At 35.4% G+C, this 18133-nt stretch overlaps 1 protein-coding gene and 1 pseudogene across 3 annotated transcripts in view; one reads left to right on the forward strand and one right to left on the reverse strand.

Moving 5' to 3' along the window:
- Positions 1-18133, reverse strand: part of TTC23 (tetratricopeptide repeat domain 23) — a 106074-nt gene that overhangs the window by 48993 nt on the left and 38948 nt on the right. For all 3 annotated transcript variants that reach the window (XM_074234187.1, XM_074234186.1, XM_074234185.1), the window contains one exon: positions 5749-5926. In XM_074234187.1, coding sequence (XP_074090288.1) covers positions 5749-5926 — 178 coding nt within the window. The remainder of the gene's footprint in view (positions 1-5748; positions 5927-18133) is intronic.
- On the forward strand, positions 6525-10847 carry LOC141521537 (cytochrome b-c1 complex subunit 8 pseudogene; annotated as a pseudogene).

Raw genomic sequence — 18133 nt, forward strand, 5'->3', positions numbered from 1 at the left:
TGCCCATGTCTCCATCATCCTGAAAAAACTTTATCACTTGATTATCTTTAGTTAATGGGGGATTAGCTATTGTTTCCTGTTTTTCTTCCCTTTTGTCACTAAACTCCTTGAGAAGGCTGTCTCATCATGGTTTCTACTTCCTATTATCTCAATCTTTTCTTAATTCTCAGCAATCTGACTTCATCATTCAACTGAAATGATTCTTTCCAAAGTTACTAATGATCATGTAATTGCCAAATCTAATGGCATTTACTCAATCATCACTCTTGGGTTCTCTGCAGGCTTTGATACTGTTGATTTTCCTATTTAGGCTTTTGTGAAAATTTCTTCTAGTTCTTCTCTTATCTGTATGTCTACCCCTTCTTTGCAGGATCTTCATCCAGGTCACAATAAATAATCATGGGTGTTCTCCAAGACTCTGTCCTAGGTCATCTTTATTTAGAGTATTTCACTCAGTGATTGCATTAGTTTCCAAGGATTTGATTATCATCTGCATGCAGATGTTTCTGAGATCTACTTATCCAGTCTTAACCTCTCTCCTAACCTCCAATCTCATATCTCCAATTGTGTATTAGACATCTCAAGCTAGATGTCCTATATACTAAACTGAACTCATGATATTCATCCTCCACTCAATCCCCCAAATACCCTCACCACCCTTTCCTTACTTCCTATTACCAAAAAGTTCAGAACATCCTTCAAGTCACCAAGTTTACATCTTAGGTGTTATACTGAATTCCTTCCACACCCTCCATTCTGCCATATCTATTTTTTGGCCAAGGTTCTTCAATTTTACCTACATCATATCTCTAATCTATGCTCCCTCCCTTTATCTTGACACTTCTACTCCCTGGGGGAAGTCCTTCATCACTTAATCCTTACTGAAATAGATTTCTGTCACAAGTCTTTCCCTTTGCCAAGCTATCCTCTACTCAGTTATCAAATTGATCTTCCTAAAGTACAAATACAATTATGTCACTGCTCTATTCAATAAACTCAAGTGGCTCCTTAACATCTCTGAGATGAAGTATAAAATCCTTTTTGGCATTCAAAGTCCTAAAACTCCTGGTCCTCTTAGCTTTCCAGTATTTTGCAACTTATTTCATCTCACCAACTTCATCACCTAATCACTACCAAAATAGATTTCTGGTTGGTGGCACTGTCCTTTCCCAGTCTATAGTCTATTCAGCTATCAAACTGATCTTTCTAAAGCACCCCTCTATTCCATGCCATTGCTCTATTCAATAAATTCTAGTGACTCCTTAATATCTTCAAGATGAAGTATAAAATACTATTTGGCATTCAAAGTCCTAAAACTCCTGGTCCAGTATTTTCCATCATTTCCTTTCACAAACAACAAAACTAACTTTACTTTTCTTCACATGAGACATTCCATCTTTTAACCCCAGATATTTTCTCTGGCTGTCTCCTTTACCTGGAATATCTCTGTCTAGAATATCTCTGTCTCCTGGTTTTACTTGTTTCTTGAAAGTCTCAACTACAAGTGTACCTTCTATAGGATTTTCCCCTCCTAATACTAGTGCCTTGCCTTTGTTGATTAGTTCCTATTTCTCTTATATACAGCTTGTTTATACATATATATTTGTATGCTATTTCCTCTAATGGATTGCTTGCTCCCTGAGAGCAGGTGCATCTTCTACCTTGGGAAAATACAGTATAAAGATAGAGTTAATAGAGTCGGCTAGGTGGCACAGTAGATAGAGTACAGGCCCTGGAGTCAGGAGTACCTGAGTTCAAATCAGGCCTCAAACACTTAATAATTACCTAGCTGTGTGGCCTTGGGCAAGCTACTTAACCCCATTTGCCTTGCAAAACACTAAAAAAAATGGAGTTAATAGATGAGAAAGGAATGTACTGGGAGAAAGGGAAAAGAGAGTTAGAATGGGCTGTTATTTCATATAAAAGAGGCAAGAAAAATCTTTTGCATTGCAGTGGAAGGGGTAAGGTGAGGGGGGAATAAATGAGACTTCACTCTCATTGGAAGTGGCTTAAAAAGGAAATAACAGGGGCAGGTAGGTAGTGCAGTGGATAGAGCACCAGCCTTGGAGTCAGATGGACCTGAGTTCAAATGTGACCTCAGACACTTAATAATTACCTAGTGATCTTAGGCAAGTCACTTAACCCCACTGCCTTGCAAAAACCAAAAAAGAAAAAAAGAAAGAAAGAAAGAGAGAAAGAAAGAAAGAAAGAAAGAAAAAAAGAAAGAAAAAAGAATGGAAGGAAGAAAGGAAGGAAGAAAAAAACACACATTCAATTGGGTATAGAAATCTATCTTATTCTAGAGAAAAATAGGAGAGGAAAGAACTGAGAGAAAGGAGGCAAGGGGAGTGAAGAGGGGGTGTAGTTTATAGAAGAGAGGGAAGATTGTGTGAGAGGGTAGTTAGACACCACAAACTTTTGAAGAGGGACAGGGTGAAAGGTGAGAGAGAGAATAGAATAAGTGGGGGTAGGGAGGAATAGGATGGTGGGAATCACAGCTAGCAATAGCAACTATGGGAAAAACTGTTGAAGCAATTTATCTGATGGACTCATAATAAAAGAATGCTATCCATCCCAAAGACAGCTGATGGCAATCTGAATACAGACTGAAACAATTTTTTTCTCTCACTTTATTTTCCTTGAGTTTTCTCTTTGTGTGTGTGTGTGTGGGGGGGTAATGTTTACTTTTCCAACAATAGTATTATAGTAATGTGAAAAAACAATTAATTAATTAGAGATATAATAAAGGAAATATATTTTCACTTATGGATCAGGGAAAGTTCATGACCAAAAGAGGGATAGAAGAACACAGAAACAATTTTCATAATCAGTAGTGCCAAAACAAAACAAAAACATTAGCAACAAACAACACTTTTTGCTATGATGGAAGTTAAGGTAAGTTAGAATATAAAGTTCTTTCTGAGCATGATCATAATAATCATAATAAATTATATCATTGACTTTTCTCAATGATCAAAGACCCTCAGTGAGGGGCAAACAGTCTTATACAAAAATTAACAAGATGACAGAACAAAATCTCCAGTGCTATTAAGTATTTCTTCTTTACTAGTTTTTAAAAAAAAAAAATTTATTTAAGGTAATGGGGTTAAGTGACTTGTCCAAGGTCAAACAACTAGGCAATTATTAAGTATCTGAGCCTGAATTTGAACTCAGGTCATTGTGACTTCTGGTAGGTGCTCTATTCACTGTGCCACCTAGCTTCCCCTTTAAGTATTGCTTCTTGATCTGATACTTGTTATTCAGTTTTATCCAATTCTTCACGATTCTATAAATCATGGCATACCAGGTCTTTCTATATTCCACTCTCTCCCAGAGTCTAAGTTCATGTTTGTCATTTCCATGACACATTATCTTTCTCTTTCTCATCTTTGTCTGACCCCTTTTTCTTTTGCCTTCAATCTTTCCCAACATCAGGATCTTCTCCAATGTGGCTCAAACTTCAGCTTTAGTATTTCACCTTTCAGTGAATAACCTTTAAGTTTTGAGTTGATCTTATTGTCGAAGAAACTCTCAAAAGACTTCACACCACAATTTAAAAGCATTGATTCTGCAGCACTCAGCTATCCTTCTCACAGTCATACATTGCTACTGGCAAAACTAGCTTTGACTATTTCAATCTTTGTCAGTAAGGTGACATTTACTTTTTAGTACGCAGATTTGTCATAGCTATTGATCCAAGGAGCAAGAATCTTTCAATTTCAAGGTTGCAGTCACCATCTACAGTGATCTTTGAACCCAAGCATATAAAAGCTGACACTGTTTCTTCTTCCTCTATTTGTCAGGAAGTGATGGCACTAGTTGCCACGATTTTAGGTTTTTTTTTTTTAATATGTCAAGCTTCCAGTCTACTTTTTTACACTTCTGTTGTTCACCCTCATCAAGAGGTTTCTTCCTTTTATTTATTTTTAGGTTTTTTGCAAGGCAATGGCTGCCTGAGGCCAGTTTTGAACTTGGGTACTACTGACTCCAGGGCTAGTGCTCTATCCACTGTGCCACCTAGCCACCCCCAAGATTTCTTAATTGTGCTTTACTCTCTGCCTTCAGAGTGGTATCATCTGCATATCTGAGATTGTTGATATTTCTTCCAGCAACATTAAGTCTGGCTTTTGATTCATCAAGACTGGCACTTCACAAAAATGTATTCTGCATATAAATTAAATAAGGTAACAATATACAGTCTTGTCATATTCCTTTTTCAATCTTAAACCAATCAATTGCTCCATTTTTGGATCTGTTACTTCTTGACCCACATAGAGGTTCCTCAGAGACAAGTAAGATAATCTGGTACTCTCATCTCTTTGAGGACTTGTCATATTTTGCTGTGATCCACATAAAGGTTTTAATGTAGCAGAAGTAGATAGTTTTCTGGATATCCCTTGCTTTCTCCATAATCTAGTGAATGGTGGTAATTTGTTCTCTAGTCCCTCTGCCTTTTCAAAAACCAGTCTGTTCTTCTAGTAATTCTTGTTTTACATATGGCTGAAGTCTAAGTAGCAGATCTTAAGCACAATGCTAGTGGCATATGAAATGAGTGCAACTGTTCATTAATTTGAACATTCATTGGCATTGTCCTTCTTTAGGATTGGGACATAAGCTGATCTTCTTTATTCCAATGGGGTTAAGATTGAGTTTTCCAAATTTGCTGGTATTTAATATTTTAATTAGCTGAGTATGGAAACCATGATACCTGATCTAGGTTCTACAAGGATCTCGAGGTCAACTCTGAGCTTTATTTGTGACGCAACCCAAGGTTTTGCATTACTGCCTGTGATCCAGGACTACGTATTGTACAGGGTGTTGGGTTAACCACATACCATGAAAAACAACAAACACAGATCTTGAAAAACGCCTATGATCTATGTACCTTGACATTATAGAAAAATAGTAGTGATAAGAATATCAAGTATTGTAAGAATCAACTAGAGTAGAAAATTATTTACTTTTGTAGTTGTAGTATAAATATCCTGGCCCTCTGATCAATAAACAACCCCACCCCCTGCAATGTAGAAGGGACAATTATACTGATATAGCGGGATGAATAGTGTATGAGGAAGTTTTGCCTTATTCTGTGGGTGACCAGTCATTTTGTCTTTCAAATGAAAAAAAAAATAACTCCAGACTTGTTATTTTTTTTTTTGGCAAGACAGTGGGGTTAAGTGGCTTGCCCAAAGCTACACAGCTAGGTAATTATTAAGTGTCTGACACTGGATTTGAACTCAGGTACTCCTGACTCCAGGGCCAGTGCTCTATCCACTGTGCCACCTAGCCTCCCCAATAATGAATTTTTAATTAAAGATAAAAATATCAGAGAAATATATTTTCATTTTCAAACATGGTCTAATAAGAATTCAAGGAAGGAATTTGTGATGAAAAGAAATACTCTTAAAAATACTAACATTGGAATAGAATTCAATTTATGGAGAGGAAAACAAGGAACTGCTATTCTCTATGACTGAGAAAGACCTAAATTTGTATCCCACCTGAAATACTTATGAGCTGTGTTGATCTTAGTCTCAGAGTCTCAATCTTTTTATCTGTAAAATGAGGATAATAATTATGCTCACCTCATGACATAATTGTTATGAGGAATAAATGACATAATGTATAGAGTTTCGTAAATCTCACAGAGCTATACAAATGCAAACTATTATAATTTGGGTATTTTTTTTATCTGCCTTCAACTCTGCCCCTTAAGATATATATATACTTGGCATTTCATGTCTTTACCTGTATAAGGTGGTCAATGGCTGAGTCATAATCTCCTAAGGCCTGTTCCACATCTGCCATCTCTTTCAATACTGGTATACAGTCTTGACTCTTTCCACCTTTACTACTCTCAATATATTTCAGAGATTCTTCATAGTAGGGCAAAGCCTCTTCTGATTTCTTTTGGCTCTGGTACAGTCTTAAAAAAACAAAAGTAATAAATTATTCCTTAAAATTCAGACAGTGAAAAGAATTTTTTGAAAAAATGCTATATAGTGGTAGGCTTAAGTTTTCACAAGTTAATATGACACTGTGGAAACATTCCCAGAATTACTCATAATGAGAAGCAGTCATGTCAGAATCTATTTCCTATATACAGTATCACCATATCCTGCATGGCTATAATAAAACATTAAAAATTTACTTCTTACAATTTTCAAGGACAATTAGTAACCTTTTTGCGAAGAATTCATAGTGGTACAAATTTAGTCTTGTTTTATTTGATCTTAGTACAGACCTTTCATTTTTAAAAAAAAGTATGTAATTCCATCAATGCATAAAGTAACATTAACATAAAAAGTAATGAATATATTGAATTAAAATCTTCAATTTGACCACTCAGTAGTTATAGTATGATTATTTATTCCAAAATAACTTTCAAAAGAGCTGATAAATTTTAGTGAAATTTAGTATACAATTTAATAACAAGTACTAAGGCAAAGTTTTAATGTATGTTTCAGTTAGCCAATTTGAAATAAACATAGCTAATAATTTTGAAATGGGAACAACATCTGTAATTTTACATATATTTCATTTAAATTTGAGATATTACTAGAGGCTAGCAACAGGATTAAATAAAGGTTATATGGTTCAATTGACTATTAATTTTAAGAATATGCTAATTAAATGACATATTGACTCTGGATTCCTTATCTTCCATAGCAAATAAGATTAAAGTTAAAATTTTTTGAAAGTAAATCACCTTAGAAAAGGAGTTTTTAATCCTTGAACTTGTTTTTCTAAAAAATAATAATTCAATATAATTGCTTTCCTTTATAATCCTATGTACTTTATTTTATGCATCTAGTCAGCCAATAAGCATTTGTTAAATGCTTACTATGTACCAAGAACTGTACTAAATAGTGAGAACATAAAAAAGGAGGCAAATGACAACCTCCACCATCAAGAAATTCACAAAGTATCTAATTCAACCTTTCTGGAGGGCAATTTGGAATTATGCACAAAGTACCACTACTGGGCCTATATCCTGAAGAGATCATGAAAAAGGGTAAAAAGACCCACCTGTACAAAATTATTAAGAGGGCCTCTATAGTGGAATTGGAAACTGAAGGAAACCCATCAATTGGAGAATGGCTAACAAATTATGGTATCTGAATGTGATGGAATACCACTGTTCTATAAGAAATCATGAGGGATAGGATTTAAGAAAAGCCTGGAATGACTTGTATGAATTGATGCTGAGTGAGATGAGTAGAACCAGAAGAATATTATACACACTATCAACAATATGGGGTGATGATCAATCAGGATGGATGCATTCATTTCACAAGTACAATAGTCAGGGACAATTTTAGGGGATCTGTGATGAGAATGCCTTCTTGGATCCAGAGAAGGCACTGTGGGGTTTAAACGAACACCAAAGCTTATCTTCAATTTTTTTTTAGGTTTTTGCAAGGCAAATTGGGTTAAGTGGCTTGCCCAAGGGCACACAGCTAGGGATTTAAGTGTCTGAGACATGATTTGAACCCAGGTACTCCTGCCTCCAGGGCCGGTGCTTTATCCACTGGGCCACCACCTAGCCTCCCCATTATCTTCAATTTTTAAAAGTTGTCTTATGTAATATGTAATTTTGCTTTCTTTAATGTTTGCTTTCTTCCTTTTGGATTGGATTCTTCTCTCACAAAAAATTTCTATCTATGCTTATCATGGATGCAAATGTAAAGCCTATATCAGAGGGAGTTGGGGGAGAGAAGGGAGGGAAGGAGAAACATTGTAAAACTCAAAACCTCACAAAAAAAATGATTGGTGGAAACTACCATTGTATGTAATTGGAAAACAAATACAATATTTATGTAATAATAAAAAAAGAAATTCACAAACTAATGAGGGAGACCAAAAGCGAGCATATAAATATAAACAAGAAACAACTGAGGGAAGGTACTAAAATTAAGAAGGATTGGGAAAGGATTCCTATAATATTTATGATTTTAGTTGGGCCTTGAAGGAAGGCAGGGAAGGGGGAAGTGGAGATGAGAAAGAACATTCCAGGTCTAGGGGACAGACAGAATGCAGGAGGTCAGCAGCCCAGGTTCACTGGAAACAAACAGTATTCTGAGAAGGGGTCCATAGGCTTCACCAGATTGCCAAAGAGATCCAGGAACATAAAAATGGTTAAGAACCCCTGCCTTTGAATCTCTACCCATCTTATTTTAATCTTTTTAGATCTCTTCTCCCTTAAACTTCTAATTTTTTAAAGGGCCATTACAGTGTATGAATAAAATTAATGGCTCATTTCAATTAAACTCACCACATAGTTATAGACACTATATGCAGAGTATGGGGGGCAGGCTTTGGAGATACACATTAAAAAATGGGCATCATTTTCCAAGGGAATACTTAAAAGCAAGACAATGGTAGAAAGGAAGGAGTTAATCTTCTGGGGCCAAGCAGTAAACCTGATGTACTCTAAATTGTGAAGATGAGCTGGTGGAGATGAGGTTAGAGCACATCTCAGGCCCAAGGATGACTGGGGAGGGTGTACAGAGGGGAGATATAGCATTTTCAGTTCACTTAACAGTTTAGAGTCCAGATTGCATAGAATACAGTGTGAAAGGGTATAGTATAAAATATGATTGGAAAGATAGGTTAGATCTGAATGATGGCTGGGTAGTTCTATTTTATTCATTAAATTCCTAATAGATAAAAACTTCAAGTATTTCATAAATAAAAAGAAAATAGCATATGATTTAAAAACAAGCTTTTTTGAACTAAAGGAATTGAATTTTTATTTGAATATTTTAGGATAGAAAAAATATTCATTTCCCCCTCTTTTTGTGTCCACAAAGGACACAGATTTTGCCAGGGTAGTAACTGCCTAAATGAATAGTTCTTTTGTTTCCAATGCTTTCTGTATAAGTCAATGAATACTAGTAGCACAAATATACACAACCAAAATAGTCTCATTTGGGTAATCCCACTTTTTATTGAAGAAATAATAAAAGCTCATAAATCCATGATACAAAAAAGGAGGAGGGAAATTGGTATTTTGTTTAAAGATATGGTTTATTTACAGATCAGAATATTTCCTCTTCTTAAGTTCAGAAGCTACAGAAAAGTACCTGGAATTTGGAATACTAGGTTACATGAAAGTTGATGACTAGTAGTCAAGTGATATCCAATTCCAGATTCACATTTCCAGATTCACATAAACTAGTCAACTGATAAATAATTACCAATTGATAAGCATCAATAATAATTATCAATTACTAATTGATCAAAGAATGTAAACAGGGAGTTTTTAGATAAAGAAATCAAAACATTTATAGCTATATTAAAAATGCTCTAAATTATTAATGGAGAAATGCAAATTAAAAACATCTTGAGATACCACCTTTGAAGGGGAAAAATGGTAAATACTGGAGGGGATATGAAAAAATTGGGACACTAATTCATTGTTGGTGTAATTGTGAATTCAGACAATTTGGAGAACAATTCATAACTACGGCCAAAGAATAATAAAATTATTATATCCTTTGACACAGAAATCCCACCACTAAATTAATTTTTTTAGGATGATTAAGGAAAAAATTCTAAAATATTTATAATAGCTCTCTTTATGGTAGCAAAGAAATGAAAACTGTGGTAATGTCAATTGGGGAATGGCTAAATAAGTTTTGGTATATGACTGTGATGGGATACTACTGTGCTTTAGGAAATGGGCTTGGGGTGGCTAGGTGGCATAGTGGATAAAGCACTGGCTTTGGAGTCAGGAGTACCTGGGTTCAAATCCGGTCTCAGATACTTAATAATTACCTAGCTGTGTAGCCTTGGGCAAGCCACTTAACCCCATTTGCCTTGCAAAAAAAACCTAAAAAAAAAAAAGAAATGGGCTTGATGATCTTGGAAAAACATGGGTAGACACATAAAATAATGAAGAGTAAAATGAGCAGAACCAAAAGAAAACTTATAAACAGCAATACTGTTTTAAGACCAACTTTGAACAAAATAATTATTTTAACAATTACAAATACCCAAATTAATTACAAAGGAACTATGAAGGAATACGCGATCTACAGCTAGAGAAAGAGCTGATAAATATGGAAGCATGTATAGAATCATTTTACATATATACATATTTGTGTCTAATGGTAGCCATTTCTAGGGTGGCAAGGAGGGAGAAAAAAGGAAAAAAACAAAAATTTAAATAACTTTCTTATATATTTAAAAGTAATAGCAAATTGAATAAAATAGATATGCAGCTTCACATACACTTATCTTTTTAAAAAATTATACTATAGGGGTGGCTAGGTGGCGTAGTGAATAAAGCACCCGCCTTGGAGTACCTGGGTTCAAATCTGGTCTCAGACACTTAATAATTACCTAGCTGTGTGGCCTTGGGCAAGCCACTTAACCCCATTTGCCTTGTAAAAACCTAAAAAAACCAACAACTATACTATAGTGTCTTTGGAGGACTGAGTGTCCTGAGGCCAGGGCCACCATCTGCGAAGATGGGTTGCGAGTTTGGGAGCCTGATCTGCATGAGGTACATCATCTCCTACAGCCTGTCCCCATTCAAGCAGAAAGCCTTCCCCCACTACTTCTCCAAGGGCATCCCGAAAGTGTTCTTCAGGGTAAAGGACTCGGCCCTGTGGGTTGCACCCCCATTTATAGGCTTTTACTTCATCTATACCTGGGGAACCCAGGAATTAGAAGTCAAAGAGGAAGAAGCCATCTGACTTTGAAGCAGAAAAATAAGCAGCTCAGAGAAGTGCAACAATTGGTTCCCTGGTGGTCAGCTCTGTGACTTGGGGCACCAATAGAAGAAGAGTGTATAAAGATAGTTTGAAGATGAAATAAACTTCACATTTCACAAACAAAAACAAATTATACTATATTACAGAAATGCTTGTTTTATTCCATAAATTAAAAAACAAGTTAAACTAGTCAGTAAGTCAAGAATCTCTGGTTTGTTACTTAGGAATTCCCTTCATTAATGCAGATAACAACTCATCTATAAATTTAATAGAGTAAGAATTAGCTGAGGATCAGAGAAGCTAAGTAAGTTATTTTTCCATGCTCATTCAACTTTCAAGTGGATGAGGCAGTATTTGAACATAAGGCTTTCTTAACTTAAAGTCCAGTACCTATTCACTATCCCATGTTTCTTTTCAGGTAACCTAAATGAGTTTTTAATTTATTTATATACACTTACATTAAAGAAAGATACATTTGACCAAAAATTCTTGCAATGATACACAAATACATCTGATAAACTAATTTGGAAACATTTCAAAGTAAAATTAATTGGGCCTAGAGTCAGAGCCTGGGCTCAGATCAGCCCTCAGAACCTGGTTAGTTAGGTGATGTAAATAAATAGACCTTACATCTTAAGGAGGATTATATGAGATAAGAGGCAAAAAAGACTTTGTAAACCTTAAAGTATTGCTTTTATAATTGTTAGTTATTACTACAGAAAATTTATTGTATTTAAAACTTCCCAAAAGAACTAGCACAAAACTTGATTACAAAGTGAAGGGAGGGGCGGCTAGGTGGCATAGTGGATAAAGCACCAGCCTTGGAGTCAGGAGTACCTGGGTTCAAATCTGGTCTCAGACACAATAATTACCTAGCTGTATGGCCTTGGGCATGCCACTTAACCCCATTTACCTTGCAAAAACCTAAAAAAAAAGTGAAGGGAAAGTGACTTGTGTGGCCTCAGAAGAAGAGATTGTAGTAGAGTAGGTTAGGAGGAAGAGAGAAGTATTTAAAAGGCAGGGGTGCTAAGGTGGAGAAAGAATTTTGGTGATGGGAGGGGATTCCACTGATGAATGATCCTATGAGTTGAGATATTGTCTGTGAAAGGAGATAGGTACATCAAGTTGGGTATAGACTGGAAGATTTAATATTTTAAAAGTTCACTTATGGGGGCGGAGCCAAGATGGTGACAGGAGAAAAGACTCACCTAAATGTTCTCTCCATAATATTCCAAAAATCATAAAATTATGACTCTAAATTTTCGAGAGACAGAACCCACAGAGAGATCCAGTGAGGCAATTCTCCAGACCAAGGTTACATGGAAAATAGTGGAAAGGCTCTGCTCCAAAGGGTTAGAGGGGTGGCCTATCAGAATGAAGGAACTTCAGCCACCTGGAGGCAGCCCCAGGGAACTGGGAGTGGTGGCTCACAGCAGTGTGGGCAGTTTCCTGACCTACACAGCCCAGATCCAGGAAATGGGAGCAGGCGGAAGCAGGTGGAGCTGGTAAGCAGGAGTCCCCAGGCAACTGAGCCTTGAGTGCTCAGCCTAACCAAAGGTAGGGGAGTAGAGACTTCTGAGGTCTGTCCTCTGTACCTGGAACAGAACGCTGGGGCTCTGACCACATTCAAATCCTGATCACAGTCTAGGCCCCCCATAGAACAGTATGCCCCTTCCCACCTCAGCCCCGTGGCAGAGGGGTGCACTTGTGGCCATTCACAAACCAGAAGGGAAGACAGAGCTTCATACACTGAGATCCTTGTGGGGGGAGGGTGTCCCAATAATACTCAAAAGCTCAGGAAGCACCTTCAAACCAGGCACAGGCTGAGGAAATGAGTAAATAGAGGAAAAAGAGGAATTGAGAAATACAGTCTATGATCCCAAGAAGGATCAAAATACTCAATCTGAAGATGAGGAAGTACAAGCTTCTGCATCTAAAGATTCCAAGAAAAATGGAAATTGGGCTCAGGCTATGACAGAGCTCAAAAAAGATTTTGAAAATCAAGTGAGGGAGACAGAAGAAAAATTGGGAAAAGAAATGAGAGATGCAGGAAAAACATGAAAAAAGAAGTCAGCAGCTTAGTAGAGATCCAAAAAAATGCTGAAGAAAATAGTATGTTAAAAACCAGCTTAGGTCAAATGGATAAAATAGTTCAAAAAGTAATTGAGGAGAAGAATGCTTAAAAAAAGAAGAATTGGCCAGATGGAAAAAGGGATAAGTAAGCTCTCTGAGGAAAACAAATCCTTCAGATCTAGAATGGAGCTAAAGGAAACTGCTGACTTTATGAGAAGCCAGAACACAATACTTCAATACCAAAAGAATGAAAAATTAGGAGAAAATGTGAAATATCTCATTGAAAAAACAACTGATCTGTAAAACAAATTCAGGAAAGATAATTTCAAAATTATTGGGATACCTGAAAGTCATGATCAGGAAAAGAGCCTTGACCTCATTTTTAAAGAATTCCTACACGAAAATTGCCCAGACATCCTAAAGCAGAGGGAAAAATAGAAATTGAGAGAATCCTCCTATCTCCCCCAGAAAGAGATCCAAAAAAAAAACCCAACCCCCAGGAATATTATAGCCAAGTTCTAGAACTCCCAAGTCAAAGAGAAAATATTACAAGCAGCCAAAAGTTCACAATTCAAATATTGTGGAGCTGCAGTCAGGATCACACAGGACTTAGCAGCAACAACATTAAAGGCTCACAGGGCTTGGAATATAATATTCTGGAAGACAAAAGAGCTCAGAATGCAACTGAGAATCAACTACCCAGCAAACCTGAACATCCTCTTCCAGGGAAAAAGATGGACTTTCAATGAATCAGGGGAATTTCAAATGTTCCTGCTAAAAATGGTCAGAGCTGAACAGAAAGTTTGATACTCAAATACAGGACTCGGATGAAGCTTAGAGAGTGAAGGAGCATGGTAAAATATGAGGGACTTGATGATGAACTCCATGTATTCCTGCATAGAAAAATCATACTGATAATACTCATAGGAAACTTCTCATTTAATATAGCAGGTAGAAGGAGCTTTTATAGATAAAGCACAGTAGAGAGCTGAATTTGAAGATATAATGCACTGTAAAAATGGAGTCAATAGTAAAAGGGAAATGTAATGGGAGTAAGAGAAAGGCAAGGTGGAATAGGTTAAGGTATTTCATTTAATAAGATTTTTTTATTACAATGAGCTATTGCAATGATATGGAAGGGGGAAGGCAAGGGAGAATGAGGTAACCTTCACAGAGGTGACTTGGAGAGGAAACAGCATATATACTCAATTGGGATATAGACATCTAGAGTAAAAAGGAGAGGAAGGGGGCCAGGGGGAAGGGGGGGATGTTAGTGATGGAGGAGAGGGTGGAACTTGGGGGAGAATGGTCAGATCTAACACATTTTCTTTTTTATTTCTTGCAAGTGGCCTGTCCGGGACCACAGGGCTGGGTGGTTGCTGGGCCTTAGGGGTGGTATGTGGGCTTGGGGCCTCTTGGCCCCAGGGCTGGTGATCAGTCTGCTATGCCACTCAGCTACCCTACAGCACATTTAAGAAGAGGGACAGAGTGAAAGGAGAAAGAAAATATAGTATATTGTAGTGGGAAGGTACAAATGGAGGGTGTTGTGATCATCAATGGCAACAGTGGAAAAATATGGAAGTAGTTTTTGTGATGGAGTTATCATAAAGAATGTGATCCACCCACAACAGAGCTGGTGGTGTGGAAGCACACTTTTTTATTTTTTATTTTTTTTCTCTTTCTTTTATTTCTCAAGCGGGTCTATAGCTTTTTTTTGGGGGGGGTATTATGTTTACTCTTAAACAAGAATATTTTAGTAGTGCATAAAAAACATCATTTGTACAAAAATAAAAATAAATATATAATTCAATAAATTTTTTTAAAAGAACAATAAAAGAGGAGAAAAATGAAACAGATCAGCAAAATTAAACAATTAAAAAAATTCCACTCGTTCAACCTCAGAGGATGAGGGAAATTAGATTTCCTGAGAGCAACTGGTAACTGAAGGAATGGGGGTAAGGATATGACTTAATCAAGAAAAGGGCACCAAAAAAAAAGAAATTAAAAATTAATAAAAAGGAGTAATTGAAGTAGAGCAGAAGGGGAAATCTACTTGACCAAGAGGAAAAAAGAGAGGAAGAACTATATAATCAGATAAAAACAGGAGAGAAAAGAGAGTTAATAAACAAAATCCCAAAACAAGTAAGAAGAGGGGATTAGGGATAAGTGGAAGAGACACAATGGAAATAGAGTCACCTTAAAAAATGATTAAAATAAAGCAACTGAAGAAACAAAATACTGTATTTATACAAAAGAGGGGAAAAATAAAAACTTAAAAAACCAAAATTTAGAGATAGCTATAAAAAAAATGTAAACCTAACTCTCACAACTTTAAATGGAAATGAATTAAATAATTCAATAAAATGAAAATGAGTGATAGATTAAATAAGAAAATAAAACCCTACAATCTAATGATTATAAAACACACATTTAAGACATAAAGGCATACATGATGATATTTTTGTCCTCTCTTCTCAAAGAAGATCATGGCATCAGGAAGGTGTCTAATGACACCTTGTCCACAACAAGTACATGAATTGGATGAGTAAGGGGGTGTTGTACTAAGTCCACCAGCTTGACTTTCTCCTCCAGGGCCATCTGGGACCAGTGGCCAGATATGCATCAGGATGACTAGAGATGGCCCTGCATATGAGGCAATCAGGGTTAAATGACTTGCCCAAAGTTACACAGCTCATAAGTATCAAGCTTCTGAGGCTGGATCCGAACTTTTGTCTTCCTGACTCCAAGGCCACTGTGTAATCTAGCACAGATAAAGGCATACATAAAATAAAACTAAAGGGATGGGGAATAAACTTATTATGGATCAAATGAATAAAAAAGTGCAGGGATTGCAATCAAGCAATGTGACAAAGCAAAAAAAATTTTAAAAAGGAATAAGCAAGGAAATTACATTTGCTGAAAGAAAATGCCATAGCATCCATAATTCATAAAGGGAACATTATTTGAGCTGTAAGAATATATAAAGAGAAAACTTTAATATGTATCCAGTTTTAGATAAGACTAACAGAGTTTTAAAAAAAAGGAAAATATGCAACTGAACAAACTCAGGGAACTAAATCTTCTAAATGAGACTACAAAATAATAAACTTATTTCTTAGCAACAATGAAACTTTTACAAAAATTGACCATGTACTAGGACACAGAGATATTGCAAAAATGTTTAAAAAGACAGAAATAATTAACACATCCTTTACATGCCACATGCAGAGACTTATAAATGAAATCCTAAATAATGAGTAGATCAAAGAACAAATTAACATAAACAACTAGTAATCATATAAAAGAAAATTAAAATGATGGAACAACATAACAAAATTTCTGGAATGCAGTGAAAGCAATATTCAGGGGGAAAAATCATGCTCTTACAAATATACAATAACAAAATGGAAAAAAGAGGATTAATGAATTGATTATACATTTAAAAAATTATAAGGCCAACAAATAAATAACATAAATTTTAAAAAAATCACAAAATAAGAGATAGTAAAAATTAGATGAGAAACAGATAGATTGGAAACAAAACAATCACAAACATAATAAATAATACTAGCTAGTTCTTTGAAAAGGCCAGTAAAATTGAAAAAGCTTTAGCCAATCTGACTAAAAAAGAAGAGGGAAGAAAATTGAATCAGTAAATTAGCAAATGAGCATCATGAAATTACAACAAAACCAGAATAAAAAGGACAATCAGAGTATATTATGCATAAGTCATATGCTAACAAAACTGAGAATACAAAAGGGGAATATCTTCAAAATATGACTTACCTAAACTAAAATAAGACCAGACAGAAAATCTCAGCTAATTCAATCTCTGAAAATGAAATAGATCTAGGTATGAGAAGAAACTGCCAAAGTTCTACCATTTTACTGACAGAATTACAGAAGAATTCTATCAAAATCTTACAGAATAGTCTATAGCATCCACATTCACAAATTATTCTCAAAAAGTAAGAAAAAAAAAAAGCAGGTCTTTGGAAAGAAAGTAGATGTCCATCACTTTGGGGAATGGGAAATAAACTGGTTCATGAACTTAATGGAATATTATTGTTATAAGAAATGATGAGTGTAATAAACAGAAAAACATGGGAAGATCTATATGAATTAATGCAGCACAGAAAGAGAGCCTAGAAAACAATATACTTCATCACTACACAGACTCCAACAATGTAAATGGAAAGAACTATGTGCAAAAAAAAATCAAAATTGAATATAACAAACATATGAGAGGATACCCCCAAACCAACAATTTCATGGAAGTAGGAGGTCCACAAGTGTTATATATTGCATATGTTTTCAGACTTTTTCGATATATTGATCAGTGTGCTGACTTGGAGAAATATAAGATAACTGATAGAATAAAATAGAAGATATTAAAAAAAACCTTATTTTTTTCTTAAAAAGTGTTGAGATTGGGGTGGCTAGGTGGTGTAGTGGATAAAGTACAGGCCCTGGAGTCAGGAGTACCTGGGTTCAAATCTGGTCTCAGACACTTATTACCTAGCTGTGTGGCCTTGGGCAAGCCACTTAACCCCGTTTGCCTTGCAAAAACCTAAAAAAACAAAAAACAAAAAAAAAGTGTTGAGGCTCGTTTTAATGACCCAATTTTTATGCAAATTATTATATATTAATTTGAATAGATAAGGCTTTGAGATGAAAAGAGAAAATTGCAATTTTCATATCTCTTTGGTTGAAGTAGAAGGGACAAAGGATACAAAACAAACAATAAAATGGAAACTCACATTTAGCTCATTAATTAAAGTTAATCAATTATTAGGGAGAATTTTAGCTATAACCCATGAGAAATATAAATTGAATTTGAAGACTGTTGTATTGTAGGAAATAGATTTTATTAGTTCTTTTTTCAAATATTCCATTTAAAAAAGGATTCTCAATTTGAGGAGTGAAAGCAAACTTCTCATGCATAAAAGCAGCAGTGAAATTTAAAACTATCTGATGTACATGAGTAATGCCCAAAGAGAAATTCTGAATTGCTAATGATTGATTAAATATCTAAGACTTAATTTTCTATTTGTTTTTTTTTATTTTTAGGACATTAAATTTATATGTGGGATAAAGAAAGGAATATGTTTTTCCAGTCATTTGATTATATCTGGTAATAGTTCCTTTGACTATCACAAGATTGAACAAGATAAAATTAACCATAAAATGCATTAGTGCAGTTCTCTATTCATGCAATAACTATTACAAATTAGTCCCCAGAAAAATATAAGCATCATAAGAGCAGGAAAACTTTTTTATCCGTAATTCTAGTTTCTGAACTTAAAAGGTACTGGGCACACAGTTCATGTTTAATTGAT

This window comes from Macrotis lagotis, chromosome 4 (assembly GCF_037893015.1).
Source record: "Macrotis lagotis isolate mMagLag1 chromosome 4, bilby.v1.9.chrom.fasta, whole genome shotgun sequence".
NCBI classification, from domain to species: Eukaryota; Metazoa; Chordata; class Mammalia; order Peramelemorphia; family Peramelidae; genus Macrotis; species Macrotis lagotis.